The 22695-nt window shown below is 37.6% G+C and overlaps 2 protein-coding genes across 3 annotated transcripts in view; one reads left to right on the top strand and one right to left on the bottom strand.

Moving 5' to 3' along the window:
• Positions 1-5058, top strand: part of AZI2 (5-azacytidine induced 2) — a 35495-nt gene extending 30437 nt beyond the window's left edge. For both annotated transcript variants that reach the window (XM_034662104.1, XM_002916205.4), the window contains 2 exons: positions 321-439; positions 2695-5058. In XM_034662104.1, coding sequence (XP_034517995.1) covers positions 321-439; positions 2695-3107 — 532 coding nt within the window. In that variant the 3' untranslated portion in view covers positions 3108-5058. The remainder of the gene's footprint in view (positions 1-320; positions 440-2694) is intronic.
• Positions 5059-7130: 2072 nt separating this feature from the next.
• Positions 7131-22695, bottom strand: part of CMC1 (C-X9-C motif containing 1) — an 81848-nt gene continuing 66283 nt past the window's right edge. The window contains exons 3-4 of the mRNA XM_002916206.4: positions 9983-10073; positions 7131-7385 (exon numbers count right to left, since the gene is read on the bottom strand). Of these exons, the coding sequence (XP_002916252.1) occupies positions 7265-7385; positions 9983-10073 (212 nt within the window). The 3' untranslated portion in view covers positions 7131-7264. The remainder of the gene's footprint in view (positions 7386-9982; positions 10074-22695) is intronic.

Here is a 22695-nt window from a genome sequence, read left to right as displayed (position 1 = left end):
ACTGCACATGATAGGCTATAATTAATGAGAAAGTTGGTTATAATACATAATACTTCTTTTTGTAATACCCTTCTGTTTAATATAGTTCAGTTACTGGCTAGAAATTAGGTCAGTATTATTATTATGAATAAGATCTTTTTACTTGTTCTAATGCCCTAATTATATTTCAGTTATTTAATGAGGAAGTTTTGTTTAACTTATATCATCTCAAAACTAATTGGAGCAGAAATGCAGATGTGCTTATTTCTATTTTAAAGTCACTCCTTTTGTCCATAAAGAAAATTATAACCATTAACTTTTTTTAAAAAACTATATTTCAGTGATAATATGCAAAGTGCATACTGGGAACTGAAGAGAGAAATGTCTAATTTACATTTGGTGACTCAAGTACAAGCTGAACTACTAAGAAAACTGAAAACCCCAACTACAGTCAAGAAAGGCAAGTTCATGTTTGCTGGAAACCACTGATTCCAGCCAAACAGCGTGAAGAGCAACTGGCTATCGTTTCTTATCGAAATCTGATCAGATGATTTTGATAAGCCAGAGTATATATAGTATGTTCACAGCCTACCTATTCTCTGCTTTGGCTTCATTCTCATACTGGTCAACTTCACACATAAAGGTGTTGCTGATGTGTTTTTTCTTCAGTACTGTATTCTTTTCCCCTTGTGGCTTTTTTTCTCAGCCAAGTGTTGCTTATGTGTATAAGGCTGAGGTGTTAAGTTTGCTCTAGTTGACCTTTTACCACAACTCCTTCTTATATTTAAAAAAAAAAAAAAAAGACACCAAGACACCAAAAGCTATTTTTCATTCCAGTGCTATAGAATATATCAAAGACTTAGCTCTTTAAATCGTTTTGAAAAAAATTACCTTGATGCGTTTATTGGGTTCTTTGCAGTTGGTAAACTTAATTTTCGTTCCATAAAGGATAGATTGTTTAGAATGGAGACTAGTTATCCCCTTATCCCTTTCAGTGAAACGAAAATTTTCATTGATTTGCTTTTCATATGTAACTGCTTGGCTGACTAAACTTTTTGAGTTTTGGGCTAATGCAGCAGTGGCTACTTTGTCAAAGCTATTTTTATACCTCAGAGAAAAATCAGTGCATTTGCACTTTTTATTACATAATAGGTATATTTCTGAAAACTTGTAAATTTGAACGCCCTAAGTTTATTTTAAAGGAATGAGAGGCAACTTTTTGTAAAAAATAATCACCACCACCTAATTTAAAATTATATGCACCTCGTATTGCCCCTGAAGAGGGCACAAGAGAATTTTATTTTATAAATCTTCCCAGGAGTGTTTACTAGTAGGGAAAAAGGAAAACTAAAGTTAAAACTCCTTTCAGTTTTGTGAGAGTTATTTATGTATCAGGCAAACTAATATGGTGCTCTGGCAGGCACCAACTTAATTTAAGGTTCATTTTGCCATGAGTTTGCCAGTGGCCAGGGTTACATATGAGGCACATGTATGTTGGAGAAATTCCTCCTTTTAAAAGGAACACAGTAATTTTGTAGGGAGTTTTCAGTGAGGCTCTTTGTTTATATAATAGTTTCCAAAGAATAATATAGAAGAAATGGTTTTTCCATATTTGAAAATGACTCATTTGTGTGTCCCTTCTGAGCTGGTGAAGGATGAGTCTTTTGGTGTATTGAACCATAAAATATCTAGTACACTACAACAGTGGCAAGCTCAAGGCCACCACTCCTTACTGCAGAACTCAATGCTCTGAGGAGTAGAGACAGACTAAATCACCTTTTTTCCTATCCTACAGATCACCCTTGTCAAGAAGTTGAGCACTGTGTCTCCTCTACTGCTATCCCTTTTCCCAAGAAAAAAGGCAATGAGCTTATTTTGTAATGTGGCTCAGTTTCTTATGAAATTATAGAATCAAGTCTTCGTTCTAATTCCTAGCATTTTGCCCTACTTGGTTGAATTGGAAAGGAAGAGAAGCTCATAAAGCTCTTACTACTATTATGTTGGCTATCACTAAATAGCAGCTCTAAAGCAGTTTGATTTCTAAGCCATTACATGTGTACTAAATGCATTTTCTTCTTGACCTATTACTGTAACCATAGCAGAAATATGTATTTAAGAAACAGGATTATTTTATAAATTTTATTCAAACTTTTATCCATAAAAGCCTTCGGATGTATATTAAAACTTCATTTAGGCCTCATCAATTCACAATGTAATTATTTCTGAAAAAATTTACTTTTGAAGCACCTATGGAAAAAAGATTTGAATAAGCAAAGGATATTATATTTAACAAAACATTACTTTAGAACATCTTAGTTTCCACTGCCACGTAAACAGTCTGCAAGCCTTTTCTAGCTCCATGAGGAGCCAAGAACAGGATCCTTCCTGTATTTTAACTTTATTGGTTTCCACCTGCATAAATAATTCTGTGATATAGGCAGGACAAGATTACTATGTCCATTTTGCAGACAGGAGAAGTGACACCTGGGAGCAATTAAGTGACTTAACCTAAAGTCACAGTGTCAGTAAATAGTGATTCAGGATTAGAACTCAGATCATTTTTCATCTGTCTTCAAGTCCCAGTGTCCCAGTGATCACACTAAGAAATGTTAATTTTATTTCCAGTTCTAGATTTAACCAAATTAATGAAGTGTTCCGTATTTTATCAGCACAAGTTCCTTAATAACTGACATTTAGCCTGTGCTTTCTTTTTAGCCTGTGCCCCAGTAGGATGCATGGAAGACCTTGGGAAAGACAGCACAAAACTGCACTTGGCGAATTTTACTGCAACATACAAAAGACATTCCCCCCTCTCACCAAACGGCAAAACTGTTTGCCATACCACATCTTCCCCTTTACCAGGAGATGTAAAGGTTTTATCAGAGAAAGCAGTTCTCCAATCATGGACAGATAACGAGCGATCCGTTCTTCATGATGGTACTAACTTTCAGGAACACAACTCTTACGGCAGAAATTCTCTGGAAGATAATTCTTGGGTATTCCCAAGCCCTCCTAAATCAAGTGAGACAGCATTTGGGGAAACTAAACACAAAACTTTGCCTTTAGCCAACCTGCCACCACTACATTACTTGGATCAGCATAATCAAAACTGTCTTTATAAGAATTAATTCTGAAGAGATTCATGATTCCGTCATGAGTTTACTGTATCTCCCTCAGTGGCGCGCTCAAGAAATTATTTAACGAACTAAAAGCAGATTTTGATTAAACTTTTGCAGAGTTCTTCGGCATACACATTTGCACATACTGTTCCACATGTAGTTGATTTTCTAGTATGAAAGAGCACTCTCCAGCTCCGTGTTCTGGCTGAGAATCAGACGTATGCTACTTATTAATAAACTTAAGGTGTTTCAGAGAGACAGTTCTGCCTTTGATAGTAATTGTAAATAACAGCCTCTCACATCAAGAATGGAATTAAAATTTCTTAGACATGGTTTTATAAAGCATGTGAAATGCCTAAATATCCATTCATAAAAATAAGAGGCCATTAATATCTGAGAAAAATTGTAAGTTGCTTTAAGTTGCAAAAAAGAGTAAATGACAAAAATGAATAGGTTATGTTTCTATTGACCTTATATTGCATAAAGATGAAAAGTGTTATAGTTGAATAATAGTATCTCTTACAGGTTATTCCATCTCCATATGCTATTGTGTTTCAAAGTTTAAGAACTTAAAATCGTTTTTTAATCACAGTGTTGAGACTGGAAATAACCTGATCATTGAATCCAACTTTGTCCTGTACATCCCTCAGATCCTAACTGAAAAAAGTGATGAAATAGTTGAAAAACTATGTGGTGTGTAAACTGTTATAATTCTGTAGTATTCAATGAGAAGTAGAAAGAGTACCACAGAGGTTTCAGTCTAAATCTGTGCCTTCAGTGGTCCGTAATGAAAATCATAAGTATGTAACTGGATAAAGTCATCTTAAGAGTCTGTACCTTGCTTGTTACGTAGAGCAACTTATAAATTGTTGGGGTTTTTTTTTGAAATGTAACATTTTACTCATTGAGATAGTGATTTTTCATTAACCAAATTAGGAATTGTAATTCTCTAAACCAGATTCTGTGCTGTATTGATATAGTACAATCATGAAATGTCCCCAGACTTTTGGTTCTAAGTGGCCTATCATTTATAAACAAGGATATAACAAGGATGGCTTCACACAGAAATCTGTCTAAATTCTTGCAGGGTGGTGGTATTAACATATTAGTAATAGAATGTATTAGTTGGCTTATACATCTTTTGCCTGAGATAAAGTGTTTCATGTAGGAGGCCTTTATCCTTTTTGATAGACAGTTTCAAATATCTTGAACTCAAAAGAATATCTCAGATCTCTTCTATATTAACTGAATAGCATACATACATAAACAATGTTCACCGTTCACCAGATATTTTTGTCTTTCTATTATCTTACTCACTTATTCAAGCTTGTCTGTGATTAATGGAATTGGTGTCAGATGCTGGAATTTATTCTGACCAACGAACACAGCTGACTCCAGGGAGTACAATCTCCTGCCAAGTAATAGAACAAAACCCAATATGCATAAAACAAATACAAGACCCCAGGCTTTAGCTAAAGGAAGCAACTACCTGTGTAATAACAAAGCAGCAGAAACTATTTCTCATGTGGCTGCATAGGCTGTATATTCTGTCTAATCTCTAATGTCGCTTACTGGTTTGCCTTTTTTTAAACCAAGGTTGGAAACTTTCCTTTGCAAAGAAGTAGTATGAGATAATGGCTTGATTAATGTTTTGAACAATGCCAAGAAACTGTTTAATTAAAATTATTTTTGTTTGAATTTGAAGTGAATGTGAAATACTGTCCTTGCCTATATATTCCAAGGTCAGGTACTAATTGTTAGTTGTTCATTTGATTCATGTAACAGGCATATGTCTTGTTAAACCAGTTCTTTTAAGTGGAAAAAATGTTCTTCCATCTGAACAAGAGGGTGGCTCTCCAACAGGTATGCTAGAAATCAGTGATCGTATGTTCTTTACAGTGTGAAGTGCTAAATAAATGATGTGTAGGACTCTATTTAGTAAAGATTAACCAAAAACTCTTTTATCCAGCCACAAATTTATGTGTCCTTGATGATCATCTCTGTTGTACGTAAGATTTAAAGAGAAATGAGAATGGTCCATCTGAAGCTGATAATCTGAGATAGAAAAAAATTTTTCTAAAGATTTATTTAAGGGGCAGGGAGAGAGAGAAAATCTCAAGCAGACTCCCCACCGAGCACCAAGCCCAACTGGGGACTGTATCCTAGGACCCTGAGTTCATGACTTGAGCTGAAAGCAAGAAGCAGCTGCTCAACCGGCGGAGCCAGCCATGCACCCGAGATGGAAAATTTTATGTTGACTTCTTTCATACTGCTTGAAATTTGCTCCGAAGGGCTTCCCTTGGAAATTTCTTTAATCTTTAGGTTTTTATAACCCAGTTCACATTTACATAACAGAAGGAAGAGAACACAGGTAAGGACAAAAAGCCACTTACTCCTTCCTCTTGATCTCCTATTAGCGAAAATAAAATTTGCATCTTCTTTTAAAGGAAATGGAGATTCTGCCAGAATGGAACCTAGTTCCTAAGCAAAGCAGGGACATACCTATGTGAAACATTAGAAAACCAAGTGAGTAGGGGAAAATTCAGACCTGAGACTGAATCATGCAAAAACCATAATGATCTGATCTGGAGAGGCTACTTGAACAAGGTGGATCTTTAGGAGAAGAAAATCTATGCACTATTTCTGTTAAACAGTGCATAGATTATCAGCCAGAGGTATGAATGAGCAAGCAAGACAACTGAGGCAGCTGTATTAGAGAAGGAGACAAGTGTGGTGACTAGGCATGGATTCCTGAAAGCTGTGATAAATGGTTTAGTTTCTGACAGTGGAATGAACATATTTATATAACCTACTGTCCAGCACCTGTGGAGAAAGTGAAATCTACATAAATGAATTTTCCACATAAAATTGAAGGTGGCTCCTCTGATTCTCACCCAAATTATAAATTAGCCACAGATTATATATTTCACTTTTTACAGTAACTGCCTTTTCTTCATTTGCACCATTAAAAATAAAAATTAAGGTCCTGTGCTGCTCTAGGAAGTGCACCAATACCAAAAGGCGAACAGAAGAATATAGGCTTGTTTACTCCTATGGTATGTAGTTTCTAGGTTTCTATATTTGCTTTGCTTTTGTCTTCTCTAGTAATCTTCCTTTTGATCTGTGGCCTGGGAAAATGTGGTTTCTTTGGGTTTCAAGTAAGAGTAAAATAGTTTTTTGATCAGTTCACTTGAGTAAAGTATGGAACTTGAACATCACATTGGTTCCTTAGGATCCTATCTGCTTTAAACTAAGTCCTTTAAAAAAATCTCAGATCTATTTTATGGGATTGGGGTCAAAGTTAAATCTTGTCCTACTGTGTAGAAAGTTAAATCTTGTCCTAGTGTGTAGTAATCTCTACTTGTGATTTTAATGAGAACTATATATTTTTTACTTACTTGGAAACTGGTTGCCATGGCTATAGTGAAGATTTAACAGCTCATGGAGGAAAAGAAAAGCAAGTTATGATATAAAAAAAGCTCAACATGGAAGCAAATTATTGTACTAGGACAATTTTTTTACATTAGCTCCTGAGATCCTTGAAATATTTTCAGTAACGAAATTAACAGGTCAAGGAACATAATAATTCATTTTAGGAAAATTTCCATCAAATATGTAAGCAAAATTAACCATTAAAGAGCATTTACCACATATGAGGCACTGTCCCACATACTGTACTTACCTGAAATAATCCCCACAATAACTGAAAATTATTTCCATGGTTACATAACTAGTAAGTGATAGAATCAGGAAGCATTCAGATTCATTAGTATTCTGCTATACTGCCTTGTTATTAACACCCTTTGACAGCTGTCCATTCCTACTTTCCTTTGGTTACTTCTGGTCCCTGTGATTAGCCATTTGTCTATACACTTGATGAAAGTAATATAAGGTCTATATAGAACCCTAAAACTTAGTAGTTCTGTTATAGAACTGTAGTTGTGGAAAAATTTACAAAATATCCATGATGACCAGGCAGACCATATCCCATTTCACTATTACTCCCATCCCATTTGATAAACTTGACTTTGAAATTTTTAAAAAAATCTTTATTTCAGATTAATATTTCCATAATTTAGGATAAAGCAAACACTTCCTTGAGTCCATTATTTTAGGTGATAGTGATTTCCATGAGTGTCAGAGCTTCTGAGTATCTGCGTATTTGCCTACATGCTTGTGGGAAGCTTCTGTAGCCTTTTCTTGGTAGGAATCCCAGTTTTTCTGAATTCTTCCCTTTCCTTCAGGTATTCCATTTTGCATTCTTCATAAAAGGCTGGATCATTATAACTACAAGAAGGAAATGAAAATCTCTTAAAAAAATGAAATTTTGCAAGTGTTTAATATAAGCAATTTCTAATAATACTCAGACATTTCATCAGGTACAATCTTTAGAAGTAGATTTTAAGAAATGGTCATAAATTTTTTGTAAACATTAGGCTATCAAACTGGTTAAAAGGGTGAGGGGCAAGACCCAGTGGTTTGTTTCAGAATGGCAGGACAGAGCGAGAAGCACAGCGCTTATCCTCAAGGAGCGCATGGTGTTCTGAACAGGTCAGTAAAGGCTGCACAACATACAAAGTGCTATGCCAGAGGTATGGCCCAGTGCACCATGGAGACATGGGAAAGGAGAGACGGCACGCAGAAGTGCAGTAGTTGCACCCTGAAGGACAAGAGAAATCCATACTGAAGGTACACTAGAAAGGCACAAAGATGAAAAACAGATGAAGAAATGCAAATAATTAAGTACCATTCCAACAGCTTATGCACATAAGGGCCTGGGACCAAGCTAGACAGGGCAAGGGCCACATCATGAAGGTCACTGCATGCTACACCAAGAAGTCGAAATCTGTCCTGAAGGACACTATTAACAGAGCAACTTGAGGATGAGTTTTGTGTCTTAGATGAATCTGCTAGCATGTGACAGGCCAAAAGGGGGCAGCAGGGTTAGGCGCAGGCTGCCCAGTAAGTAAATACCAGAAAAGAACGATGAGCGCCTAAGCTAACGGAGAAGTTGTGATGAAAAGGACAAAATGGATCTGGGGAAGATGTAGGTAATACAATCAATAGGAAATAACCATTTAGAGTTAGGAGACAGGAGGAGGAAAAGGAGATGAGTTCTGTTATGGGCCTGAAGAGAGCAATGTCATGCCCTATAGGAAGTAACTGAATCCATGGGTGCAAACTGAGCTTTCACAGACATAAGCATGAGGAGAGAACTGGGAACCCACTTTAAGGAATCAGATAAGGGAGAAAAGGCCAAGAAGAAATAAGAGATGTTTGGGGAACAGGAAAGAATATAAAGGAAGACAGACAGAAGGGAATTTTAAGGAATTTCTAGAGGGAGGTCAAAAGGAATGAAAAGCAATTCACTGCATTTGGCTTACTATATAAGCCACAAAAACTAACAAATACAATTTTAAAAAGAGCTACCATTACCATATGCCAGACACTGTTGTAATGAGTTTACCTACAGTCCCTCACAATCACTCCATGAGGAATAATTTTCCCGTCTTCTGTGAGGAACATGCTTGAGGCCACATGGCTAGCTAAGCTCTGACTGGTCCAGAAGGTAAGCCCAGGCTGCCCTCTCCACAGCATTCCTGCCCCTCTGCTCTAATGATGCCCGTCTGAGAGGGAGGGATAATATGGCAAACTAAGAACAAATTATTATGATGGCTAAAAATGAGGTGTAAAAATTCTTTAATATATAAAAGAATTTAAGTTCAGTCACAACTTAACAGGTTCATTTATTCATTACACATCTTGGGAGCATGAGGGAATAGAATTGGAAGAAAAACAAGTCACAGAAGAAACTCTATGATGAAATGCTTAGTGCAGGTCCTGGCCCATAAATAGGGTGTTTCCTCATCCATAAATGTAGAGATTAATTTAACTTCTCAAGTCTTCTAACTACAGAATTCTAAAATGTTTGTAAATTTAAATATATATGTACATTATTAGCTATCAAAAACAAAAATATTTGATTCAGATAATCACTTCTTTTTACGTAATTCCCTAAGGAAGCATTAAACCATGCTGACCTATGTGTTTCACAGGCTAGGTAACCAAAACTAAGACCTCACAACTTAACAATACTAAAGTACTCTGCAATACTGTCAATAACACAGCCAATAAAATGTGTGGGAGATACAACAGAAAGTACTTGGGGCACCTGAGTGGCTCAGTCAGTTGAGTGTCTGACTCTTGGTTTTGGCTCAGGTCATCAGGCTCCGAGCTCAGAGCTCAGAGTCGGCTTGAGATTCTTTCCTTCTCCCTCTGCCCCATCCCCCACTCGTGTTCTCTCTCTCTAAAAAAGTCTTTGAAAAAAAGAAAGCACTTGCATTCAAAGAACTTTGCAATTTTTTACTTTAATATTCAACTAAATAGCAATGAACATAATAAGAATTATTTTAAAATTAACTTCAAAAATTTAAATTTACCTTTGTATCCTTCATTTGATTTATTACAACTTTTCCAGGAGTTAAATTATATTAATCCCCAAATCACAAGGCTGACAAATCATAATTCAGTACCTTTTCATTAGAAGAGACAAATAGAAGCCCATCTATAATATATTCTACAGATCAGCCTGTTCATGAAAAGAAATTTGCTAAGTCATATGAAAAACCCTATATTTTTGTTTGCTGACCTCATATTTTTAAATCAGATACAATGTTGACCCATGTAACTTGACAAGACCTTTCATAAATATGTTGCTTAATATTTAACGAACGGAAATCTCAGACTGAGCTAACAATATCAAAGATTTGAAGGGGCGAAGTACAGAATCTATAACATGTAATGAGTTAAAGAACATACTCTTACTGCTACATATATTACAAACATACACAGACGGAAGCACAAAGAATGTGGTGACTACTTACTGAGCAGTCAGACATTCTTTCAGTGCAGAATTTTCTTTCCGGCATTTTACTACCATAAGGATTCCAGAGTCCTTGCAACATTTGGTAAAATCTGAAAAAGTTTGGAAAGAAAAAAAAAAAAAAAACGCCGTTACCAAAATTTTTTTTTTAAAGATTTGAGAGAGAGCAAGAGCGTGGGGCTGAGGGGCAGAGAGAGTCCCAAGCAGATTCCGTGCTGAGGCCAATGCAGGGCTCGATCCCATGAACCCGAGATGATGACCTGAACCAAAACCAAGAGTCAGCTGGTCACTCAACCAACTGTGCCACTCAGACACTCCTTCTAATTTTTAACAGCCTTAAAATACACATCCATTTAACATCTATTACCCAGATTATGCTTGGCGCACAGTACACACCACCAGAAACCTGCACATGAACAAGGCAGAACAGGATGCGCGCTACTAACTTGGCAGAAATAAAGGATGGACTCTGAAAGGGGGGGAGGGGACCTCTGAGGAGGCCTCATGGAGACAGAAGGGATGTGGAGAATAAGTAAGATTTCTAACAGAGAAGAGGGGTATCTTTTACAAGAAATAGTAAAAGGGGAGTTGTTTCCAGACACTGGCCTCTGGTGTCTCATCTCTGCAGGTCACCTGATGGCATCAAGGCACCTGTTTTAAGATAACCCTGCCAAAGGGCCTTCATTTTTGAAAACAGGATTCCCACTCCATTCCCAAGTCAACTTTCAGAGGGCTCTGAAAACAGCTTTCTGTCAAATTCCCATTCTGGTAGTTTGCCTCTCAAATCCTGCCTTCTCAGCACTCCCAGCCCAGAGAAGCCTGGTACCATAACCCGGTTTGCTCTGGAAAGTCAGACGGCCCTACCTTAGTCTTCCCGCAGGACAGTGTGCTTTGCCACAGCTACTCTCCTAACTATTCCGGTCCTTCCTCATGTCCACTGGCTGCTCTAGTTTCAGCCCTGCCATCTCCAGTCTGCTGCAAGTAACAAACCATTTCCATGTCAGACTTCAATACGATATCATCCTCACATAAAAGCGGTAGGTGAAACAGTGTTTTCCGAGTATCTTTTATAATTCCTTTAATGCAAAATTATCAAGATTTCCCTCTTCTCTTGAGCTATGTATTACCCTTGTAGTTACTAAAGAATATAATGTATAAAATTCAAGCAAGCAGGGAATTAAGAGGTCTCCATGAAGACACAGAATATGTAACAAAAATACTTTTAAACCCAAGCAAACTGGAAATGACTGAGATTTATTAAATGCATAAAAAAACTCAGGAGAGGGGCTTTGCGGGGACGAGAGCCCTCCAGCACAGACCTCTGTAACTACCCGGAAGCATCACAGCATATACCCTGAAGGAAAGTGGTAGAATAGGAACAAGGACAACAGGTGCAGGCAATGACTTCAATTGCAGTAACACTCCGCATCAGAGACACCCCGGATTCCCTTCCTTTAGCTGCTTGTTCTCCAGTCCCGGCAGGCCCACCGCTGCTCTCTGACCCCTGAACCCACTCAGGTATCTTTTTTACCTCAACTACAAATATTCTGTTCCACTATGTGCACATGAGCTGGGCTCGTGAGCCAAATCAGATCAAGGGAATTTCCTTTGTGCCCTCTGACTAAGGACTCCCTCCAACTCAAAAAAGGAAAACAGAACCAGCTCATTATCAAGGGACACCCTGAGGGGTGGCTACATGGCTATCAAAACTTTTACTCCGGAACGTCATTAGCATTCCTACAAGGTGAATTTTTCTACTTAGAGCATGATACTAAGATCTACTTTTCGACAAGCGATGGTTATGAGGCTACGTAAGAATTAAGACCTGGGAACCCAGTTTGTGGGGTGCCTGGGCGGCTCAGTTGGTTCAGTGTCTGCCTTCAGCTCAGGTCATGATCTCAGGGTCCTGGGATCGAGCCCCACAATGGGCTTCCTCCTCCATGTGGAGTCTACTTCGCCCTCTCCCTCTGCCCCTCCCCCCAACTTGTGCTCCTGCTTTCTCTTTCTCTCAAATAAATAAAATCTTTAAAAAAAAAAAAAAAGAAAAGAAGAAAGACCTGGGAAACGGTCAAAGGGAGTATGTACATAAAGTTAACCCAGAAGTGACTAAATCTGGCTAAGGGCTTCTTTAAAGGAACTGCCATATTCCATAGTGGTGATCAACCACGGTCTGATTGCTCCACATCACCCAATCTTACTGTAACCTCCCCAGGCCTACAGCAGACCAGTTCATGCTCAGATAGTGTCTAAAGAAAGATCATCAGCATCATGAATTTGCCTAATGAAAATATGCTGGGTGATCGAAACCCTCCTTCCCTGGAAAACACAAACACAATGCCTATTATTAAAAGTCCACTTTCCAAGTTTAATAAACCCAATATTTTAACATTTGATAGATTCACAACAGAATGCTTACATGCTGCATTATTCTCAGATCCGTTTTCCCTAATATGAATAAACATATTCTCAGTTAGGGGATTGATGCAAGATAGCATTTACGTGTTCTGACCACGATAAAGGCACAGTCTGTGGATTTTCACACTTGTCCAAATCTCTTGGAATAACCGTGACTGGCCTAAAGCCTCAAGCTGTTTGTAAGGTTTCTGTCACTTGTTTAGCTACAAGATTTTAATGAGGATCTTGCTTTCATAGCACATTAGCATACATTCATATAATAATCATGTTGCTAATACTGCCAACTGATTTCTCAAGTGGTATTCTAAGACATCTATATAAATTCTTTCAATGTTAAATGTTAAAAAGCTTATATGCCTATATATAATTTAATGTTAACTACCACTAAAGATTATGAAAACAAAATTTCATGCATTTAAGTATATCTTAAGGAAATACAAATGAATATCAAACAGTAAGAACAGAGAGCTTAAAAAGTTATTTCAAAATTTAAAGAAACATACTTAAAGATAACATTCAAGAATTTTTTCTTTAAAATACCAAGAACATGGTACCTATTCTTCTCAAACTATTCCAAAAAATAGAGGAGGAAAGAAAACTTCTAAATTCTTTGCACAAGACCAGTATCACCCTGATACTGAAACCAGATAAAGACGCTACAAAAAAGGGAAAACTATAGGCCAATGTCTCTGATGAACACAGGTGCTTAAATCCTCAACCAACTATGAGAAAATAACAATACATTTAAAAGTTCACAACAGTGGGATTTACTCCAGGGATATAAGAGTGGCTCATTATTCACAAATCAATGTGATACATCACATTAATAAGACAAAGGGATTAAAAACCATTTGATCATCTCAACAGATGCAGAAAAAGCACTCGACAAAATGCAAGAGCAAAGTAGGTTCAGAGGGAACATACTTCAACATAATAAAGGTCATACATGAAAAACCCATGGCGGATACCATACTCACTGGTGAAAAACTGAGAGCGTTTCCTAAAAATCAGGTACAAGACAAGGATGTCCACTTTCAAAACTGCTTTTATTCAACATAGTACTGGAAGTCCTAGCTGTAGTAATCAGACAAGAAAAAGAAAAGGCATCCAAACTGGGAAGGAAGAACTGTCACTACATGCAGATGACAGGGTGTGATATGTAGGAGAGCCTACAGACCCCACTGAAGAACTGTTAGAGTGACCCACGGACTCACTAAACCTGCAGCATACGAAACCAATGCACAGCAACTGGCTGTGTTTCTATCCACTGATCATGATGTAACAGAGAGAGAAATTAAAACAGTTCCACTTTAAACTGCACCAAAAGGAACAAAATACGTAGGAATAAACTTAACCAAGGAGGTGAAAGACCTACACCCTGAAAATTATAAAACACTGATGAAAGAAACTGAGGACAACACAAACAAATGGAAAGACATTCCATGCTCATGGACTGGAAGAACAAATATTGTTAAAATGCCCACACTACACAAACAGACCTATAGATTCAATGCAATCCTTACCAAAATACCAATAGCATTTCTCATAGAGCTAGAACAAATAATTCTAAAACTGGTCTGGAACCACAAAAGAACCTGAACAGCCAAAGCAACCTTGAGAAAGAAGAACAAAGCTAGATCACAATCCCAGATTTCAAGATGTAGTATAAAGCTGTAATAATCAAAACAGTATGGTACTGGCACAAAAACAGAATAAAGATCAATTAAACAGAATAGAAAGCCAAGAAATAAACCCACACTTAAATGGGTAATCTTTGACAAAGAAGGCAAGAGTATGCAATGGGGAAAAGACAGTCTCTTCAGCAAACGGTGCTGGGAAAACTAGACAGCTACATGCAAAAGAATGAAATTGGACCACTGTCTTAACACCATACACAAAAATAAACTCAAAATGGATTAAAGACCTAAATGTGAGACCTGAAACTATAAAACTACATAAAACGCCTAAAAGAAAACATCAGCGGTACTCTCTTGACATCAACCTTGGGAATATTTTTTTAAGATATGTCTTCTGAGGTAAGAGAAAAGCAAAAATAAACTACTGGGACTACATCAAAATAAAAAGCTTTTGCACAGCAAAGGAAACCGTCAACAGAATGAAAAGACAACCTACTGAATGGGAGAATATATTTCCAAAAATCTGATATTTAAAAGAAATTAAAAAGCTTGAGAAGGATACTCAGATTCATCATCTCCATTTGTTAAACAAATGAGAATAAGATGTGATTCTGAAAAAGAGCATTTAGTATGTAGCTCCTGGAACACAGATGGGCTCTACTTATAGAAAACCAAAGGGCAATGACACATTAATACTGGGCATGTTCTAAAAGGTTCTTGGAGATTTTCTGGAGAAGACTAAAAAGTAGGAAGACTCTAAGCTCACCCTGACCCACATTACAATTACATAACACTCACATGAGTATAAATAACCCAGAAAATTACCCCAAGACTGGCAGAACAAACCCACTTTGACATGTAGAGAAGACGCCACCTCAAAGAGGGTAGGAAGGGTGGAGACCTGGGGGGAAGGGATGCCAGGTATGTGGAGAGGAAAGAGAAACAGATTCTCACACTGGAGAGCCCAATGGGAAAGACTAATCCCCATAACATTTGGCTTTGAACACCAAAGGGGTCAAATTTCATGAGTTCTTACAATCAGCAGAGCTTAACACTGGCAACACTAACTATCAGTGGGTTTAAGTTCTGGGAGAGCTGGGAGGGCAAGAGGAAACTGAGTCCCCATCCTTAAAGAGACAGCACAACAAACAGCCTTCAGAGATGCAGCATGGGAGCAACAGCTGAAAAACATCTGGGGCACAGAGAAGGGCGAGTTACTTTAGTCATCTCAGAGCTTGTCCTGGAGGAACGAGGATCACTGGGGGACGACTCCTAGGCTCTCTGCCCCAGGGACAAAGCAGCTGGCAAGCACCATTTCTCTCCCCTGTCCCCTAGCATATACACACGGCTACCTGCGGGAACCAGCCTGGCACCAACACTTGCCACCTAACTTGCCAACAGCGGGCCATCCCCCTGCCTGCAAATGTTGCTAACACTGCACCCCCCACTACAGTGGGCTTCTACAGAGCTGCCCACTCCAATATACTCTTGCCCAGAGCCCATCCAAAGCAGAGCCACAAGCCTGGCAGTGTGCAAGCAGCCGTGACAGGGACCAGCACCACTCCCAAGTGACTCCTGCCCTGGAGAGAAGGGAAGATAACCACACACACAAGTCCGAATGCAACTCCAGCAGTGGTGTGGAGGCAGACAGGAGTCTCATCGCAGGTTATGCCCACCAACGAAAGCATCTCCGGGAACAATGCAGGGAAAGTACCCTGTAGTTTGGTGCTACTGCACCTCTACTCTGACTCAACTCAAGCCCAAGGTGGCCCCTGATTGGTCCACTAACACCACAGGAACCAAACACTGCCCACAACAGGCAGAGAGCCACTGCAGACAACTGGACTGAAGGAAGAGGGGCCAAACCACGACACCAGGGTGAATGCAACATACACAGAAGACACCCCTGAAGTGCCAGGTTCTGGTGAATAGGGGACACGGCACTGCAGGGCACTCCAGCACCTCTTATTCATTAGGCCACTACTTTTAAGAGCTGGAAACGTAGCTGACTTTCCAGACACACAAAAACAAACATGGAGTTAGACAAATGGAGGACAGAGGAAAATGTCTTGTATGAAAGAAGAGAACAAAATCAAAGCAGAGACCTAAGCAAAATGGAGAAAAATAATATGCCTGATAGAGAATTTAAAGCAATAAATCATAGGGCACTTGGGTGGCTCAGTTGGTTGAATGTCTGCCTTCAGTTCAGGTCATGATCCCAGAGTTCTGGAATCAAGCCCCACATTAGGTCCTCTGCTCAGGGGAGCCTGCTTCTGCCTCTCCTTCTGCCTGTCATTCCCCCTGCTTGTGTGCACATGCACTCTCTCTCTCCCTGTCAAATAAATAAATAAAAGCTTAAAAAAATAAAGTAATAAATCATAAAGATAACTCACTGGACAGTAAGCCCCTTAACAAAGAGAAAACATAAAAAAGAAAAATTCATACATGAAGAAATCAATAAATGAAATTAAAAATACACCAGATGAAATAAATAATGGACTAGAGGAAGCAAAGAACAAATCAATGACCTAGAGAAGAGAGTAATGGAAAGCAACCAAGTTGAGTAGGTGAGAGACAAAAAAAAAAAAAAAAAAAAAAAAAAAAATGAAAATAGACTTAGGGAACTCAGTGACACCACCAAGAATAACATCCACATTATAGGGATACCAGAAGGGTAAGAGAAAGAAAAGGAGGCAAATATATACTTGAAGAAATAATAGCTGAAAACTTTTCAAATCTAGGGAAGGAAACAGAAATCAAGATCGAGGCAGCACAGAATGTCCCGAACAAAATTAACCCAAGGAAGTCCACCCCAAGACAAGAATAATTAAAATGGCAAGAAGTAGTGATAAAGAGAATTTTAAAAACACCAAAGGAAAACAAAACAGTTACATATAAGGGCAATCTCACAAGGCTATCAGCCAATTTTTTAGCAGAAACTTCACAGGCCAGAAAAAAGTGGCATGATATATTCAAAATGCTGAAAAGAAAAAAAATCTGCAGCCAAGATTACTCTATCCAGCAAAGCTATCACTCAGAATAGAAGGAGAGATAAAGAGCTTCCCAGACAAACAAAAGTTAAAGGAATTCATCACCACTAAACCAGCCCTCCAAGAAATGTTAAAGGGGATTCTTTGAATGGAAAGGAAAGACCATACACAAGAATAAGAAAAGTAGACAGCACAAAAGCAGTAAAAATATGTTTATATGTCAAAATCACTCATGGGACAAAATAAAAGGGTGTGAAAGCACACACCTAAACATGGAGGGAAGAGGCATAAAGAATGGATTCAAACTTAAGCGACCATCAAATTAATATAGACTACTATATGCAGAAGATGTTATAAACAAACCAAAAATCAAAAAACAGTAGTATATATGCAAAAAATAAAGAGACAGGAATCCAAGTATATCACTAAAGAAAGCCAAATAATTATGAGAGAGGAGAGCAAAGGAAGAAAGGAACAGAGAACTACAAAAACAACCATTAAACAAAAATGGCAGTAAATATATACCTATCAATAATTACTTTGAATGTAAATGGCTAAAGGCTCCAAACAAAGACACAGGGTGATGGAATGGATTAAACAAACAAACAAACAAAAACAAGACCCATCTATATGCTGCCTACAAGAGATTCATTTCAGACCTAAAGACACCTACAGTTGAAGCTGAAGGGACAGAGAAACATTTATCACACAAATGCATGGGGAAAGAACCCAGGGTAGCAATACTTCTACCAGAAAAACAGACCTTAAAACAACACTGCGACAAGAGACAAAAAAGGATACTGTATAATCATAAAGGGGGCAATTCAACAAGAAGATATGACAATTGTAAATATTCATGTACCCAACATCAGAGCACAGAAATACATAAAAAAGGTTAATAACAAACATAAGGGAAGTAATCAATAGTAAATATAATAATAGCAAGGGATTTTCACACCCAACTTGTATCAATGGGCAGATCATCCAAACAGAAAATCCACAAGGAAACAGTGGCTTTGAATGATACATTGAACCAAATGGATCTAACAGATGTATTCAGAACATTCCATCCTAAAAGATCAGAATACACATTGTTTTCAAGTGCACATGGAACATTCTCCAGAAGAGATCAAATAGTAGGCCACAAAACAAGTCTCAACAAATTCAAAAAGACTGAAGTCATACCATGCATCTTTTCTGACCACAGTGTTATGAAATTAGAAACAAACCTTCAAGGAAATCTGGAAAGAGCACAAATAAATGCAACTTAAATAACATGTTACTAAACAATGAATGGGTCAACCAAGAAATCAAAGAAGAAATAAAAAAACACATGGAGACAAATGAAAATGACAACACAATGGTTCAAAATCTTAAGATGCAGCAAAAGCAGTCCTAAGAGGGAAGTTTATAGCACTACAGGCCTGCCTCAAGAAGCAAGAAAAATCTCAAATAAACAACTTAATCCTACACCTCAAGGAGCCAGAAAAAGAACAAACAAAACCCCAAACCAGTAGAAGGAAAGATATGATAAAGATTAGAGCACAAATAAATGAAATAGAAACTAAAACAAAAACAAACAAAACAATAGAACAGATCAATGAAACCAGTAGCTGTTTCTTTGAAAAGATCAACAAAATTGATAAAACTTTAGCCAGATTCATCAAAAAAGAGAGAGAGACAGAAAACTCAAAATCAGAAATTGAAAGGAAGTAACAACCAACAGCACAGGACTACAAATAATTGTAAGAGAATATTATGAAAAATTATATGCCAACAAACTGGACAAACTAGAAGAAATAGAGAAATTCCTAGAAACATACAAACTACCAAAACTGAACCAGGGAGAAATAGAAAATTTATAACAGACTGGTTACCAGCAATGAAATTGAATCAGTAATCAAAAAACTCCCAATAAACAAAAATCCAGGGCCATACAGCTTGACAGGTGAATTCTACCAAGCATTTAAAGAGTTAATACCTATTCTTCTCAAACTATTCCAAAAACTACAAGAGGAAGGGAAGCTTCCAAAATAATTCTATGAGGCCAGCATTACACTGATACCAAAACCAGATAAAGACATCATAAAAAGAAAGGAACTATAGGTCAATATTGCTGATGAACACAGATGGAAAAATGTTCGACAAAATATTAGCAAATCGAATCCAACAATACATTTAAAAAATCATTCACCACCATCAAGTGGGATTTATTCACGGGATGCAACGGTGGTTCTATATTCTCAATCAATGTGATACACTGCATCAACAGCAGAAAGGATTAAAACCACATGATCATCTCAACAGATGCAGAAAAAGCACTTGATGAAGTACAATATTCATTCATAATAAAAACCCTCAACAAAGTAGAGTTAGAGAGAACACACCTCAATATCATAAAGGCCATCTATGAAAAACCTGCTGCTACTATCTTACTCAATAGTGAAAAACTGAGAGCTTTTCCCCTATGATCTGGACAAGACAAGAATGTTCACTCTCACCACTGGAAGTCCTATCCACAGCAATCAGACAAGAGAAAGGAATACAAGGCATCCAAATTGGTAAGGAAGAAGTAAAACTTTTACTATTTGCAGATGACATGATACTGTACATAGAAAACCCTAAATACTCCACCAAAAATTTACTAGAACTGATATCTGAATTCACACAAGTCACAGGATACAAAATCAATAAACAGAAATCTGCATTTTTGTACACTAATAATGAAGCGGAAGAAAGAGAAATCAGGAAAACAATCCCATTCACAATTGCACCAAAAATAAGAAAATTCCAAGGCATAAACTTAACCACAGCAGTGAAAGACCTATATTCTGAAAATTATAAAACACTGAGATGAAAGAAACTGAAGAAGACAGAAACAAATGGAAAGACATTCCATGCTATGGACTGGAAGAACAAATATTGTTAAAATGTCCATACTACTCAATGCCATCTACAGATTTCATGCAATCCCTGTCAAAATACTAACAGCATTTTTCACAGAACCAGAACCAACAAATTCTAAAATTTGTATGGAACCACAAAAGACCTTGAACAGCCAAAGCAATTTTGAAAAAGAAAAACAAAACTGGCAGTATCACAATGCCAGATTTCAATTTATACTACAAAGCTATAGTCATCAAAACAGTATGGTACTGGCACAAAAATAAACACATAGACCAATGGAACAGAACAGAAAGCCCATAAATAAACCCACACTTATCTGGTCAATTAATCTTCAGCAAAGCAGGAAAGAATATGCAATGGGAAAAAGAGAGTCTCTTTAACAAATGATGTTGGGAAAACTGGACAGCCACATACAAAAGAATGAAACTAAACCACTTTTTACACTATACACATATACAGTATGTATACATACACTATGTATACATACACTATACACACATACACTATACACATAAACTCTTGTATTAAAGACCTAAATTTGAGACCTGAAACCATAAAAACTAGAGCAAGGGCAGTAATTTCTCTGACAGTCGTTGTAGCTACATTTTTCTAGATATGTCTCCCTGAGGCAAGGGAAATAAAACCAAAAATAAACTACTGAAACTATATCAAAAAGCTTCTGCATAGGAAAGGAAACAATCAACAAAACTAAGACAACTTACTGAATGGGAGACAATATTTGCAAATGATACATCCAATAAGGGTTTATTATCCAAAATATAAAGAAGTTCTACACCTTCATACCAACAAAATCCAAATAATCCAATTAAAAATGGACGGAAGACATGAACAGACATGTCTCCAAAGAAGCCATCCAGATGCCAACAGACACATGCAAAGAGGCTCAACATAACTCATCATCAGGAAAGTGCAAATCAAAACTACAATGACATATCACCTGACACCGGTCAGAATGGCTAACATGAAAAACAAAAGAAGTGTTGGTGAGGATGTGGACAAAAAGGAACCCTCGTGCACTGTTGGTGGGAATGCAAACTGGTGCAGCCACTCTGGAAAACGGTATCGAAGTTCCTCAGATAATTAAAAATAGAAAAACCATATGATCCATTAATTGCACTACTGGGCGTTTACCCAAAAATTACAAAAACACTAATTCAAAGGCATATATGCACCCCTATGTTTACTGCATTATTTACAATAGCCAAATTATAGAAGCAGCCCAAGTGTCCATGGAGAGATGAGTGGATAAAGAAGATATGAGGTGTACACACACACGCGCGCACGCACACACACACACACACACACACACACGGATATTATTCAGCCATGAAAGAGAAGGAAATCTTGCCATTTGCAACAACACAGCTGGACCTTTAGAGTATAATGCTATGCAAAATAAGTCAGAGAAAGACAAATACCGTATGATTTCACTCCTATGTGGAATTTAAGAAACAAAACAAATGAACAAAGGTAAAATGAGACAAACCAAAAAGCAGACTCTTAACTAGAGAGAACAAACAGATGACTATCAGAGGGGAGGTGGGTAGGGGGATGGTTGAAATAGGTGAAAGCATTACAAGTACATTTACCATGACAAGTACTGAGTAATGTACAGAATTGCTGGGTCCCTATATTGTACACCTGAAATCAATATAACACTGTATGTTATCTATACTGGAATTAAAAATTTTTAAATTACAATTAAAAAATAAAATATGCATCAAGCTGTAAAACAGTAAGTAAATAAATAAAATGATTCCTTTTTAAAAAGGTTTTATTTATTTTGCAAAAGAGTGTGCAAGGAAGGGGCGGGGGGGCAGAGGGAGAGGGAGAATCTTAAACAGACTCCACACTGAGTGGAGAGCCCGACACGAGGCTCGATCCCATCACCCTGAGATCATGACCTAAGCCGAAATCAAAAGTCAGATGCTTAACCGACTGAGCCACCTAGGCACCCCAAAATAGTTCGGAACTCATTTCTCCATTAGAAGAAACTGAATTCAGGCGGCTGTTGTGTTGGTTTGTTTTTCCGTTTTCCCATGTAACTTCATATTTCCTTTTAAGGTATTTAAACATGTTAATAATAACAATAAGAACAAAATGATAATGGCAACTAAAATACCCTGGGTATTTATTATGTACCAGATACTATACTGAGTACGTTTATTAGCTCACTTGAATTTTATAAAAGCACTATCCGATAAGCACTATTATTATCTTCACTTACCAGATGAGGAAACTGACCTTTACGTTATGTCACATTTCTAAGACCACAGAGCCTGGCACAGACTAGCCGAGAACCCGGCCTTTTCTAATTCCGGAAAAATACTTGTAACTACTACTGAATCCCCTTACTCTTTCCACAGTAAGAACACAAGAAAAATCTCCACATCTAGCTGCGATTTCCATGGTCAGAGAGTAAACTAAACCCAGGCCAGTTAGCTCACATGAGGTCGCAACTGAGAAGTGAGGAGAGAGCGGGGGTGGCTCAGCACAGCCCTGTCATCACCACAGGAAAAATAAGCTGTAGGCTTGTTGCTGGATTTCATGCTATTTAGCAATCATCTGAAATGAAGTAACATCAGATACCTCACTCTCTGGTCCCACCCCACGTTCCCCTTTTCTAGAATGCCTAGAAAATATAGTTAAATATTTAAAATAGGGATTTTACACATTAGAAGTGGTTTCTCCAAACGGTATATAATGAAATGCTAAATTCTGTGTTTCAGGTTTTAAGTGCCACC

The sequence above is a fragment of the Ailuropoda melanoleuca genome, chromosome 6 (assembly GCF_002007445.2).
Source record: "Ailuropoda melanoleuca isolate Jingjing chromosome 6, ASM200744v2, whole genome shotgun sequence".
Lineage (NCBI taxonomy): Eukaryota > Metazoa > Chordata > Mammalia > Carnivora > Ursidae > Ailuropoda > Ailuropoda melanoleuca.
Note: the sequence above shows the minus strand (reverse complement) of the source record. Positions and strands in the feature narration are given on the sequence as shown.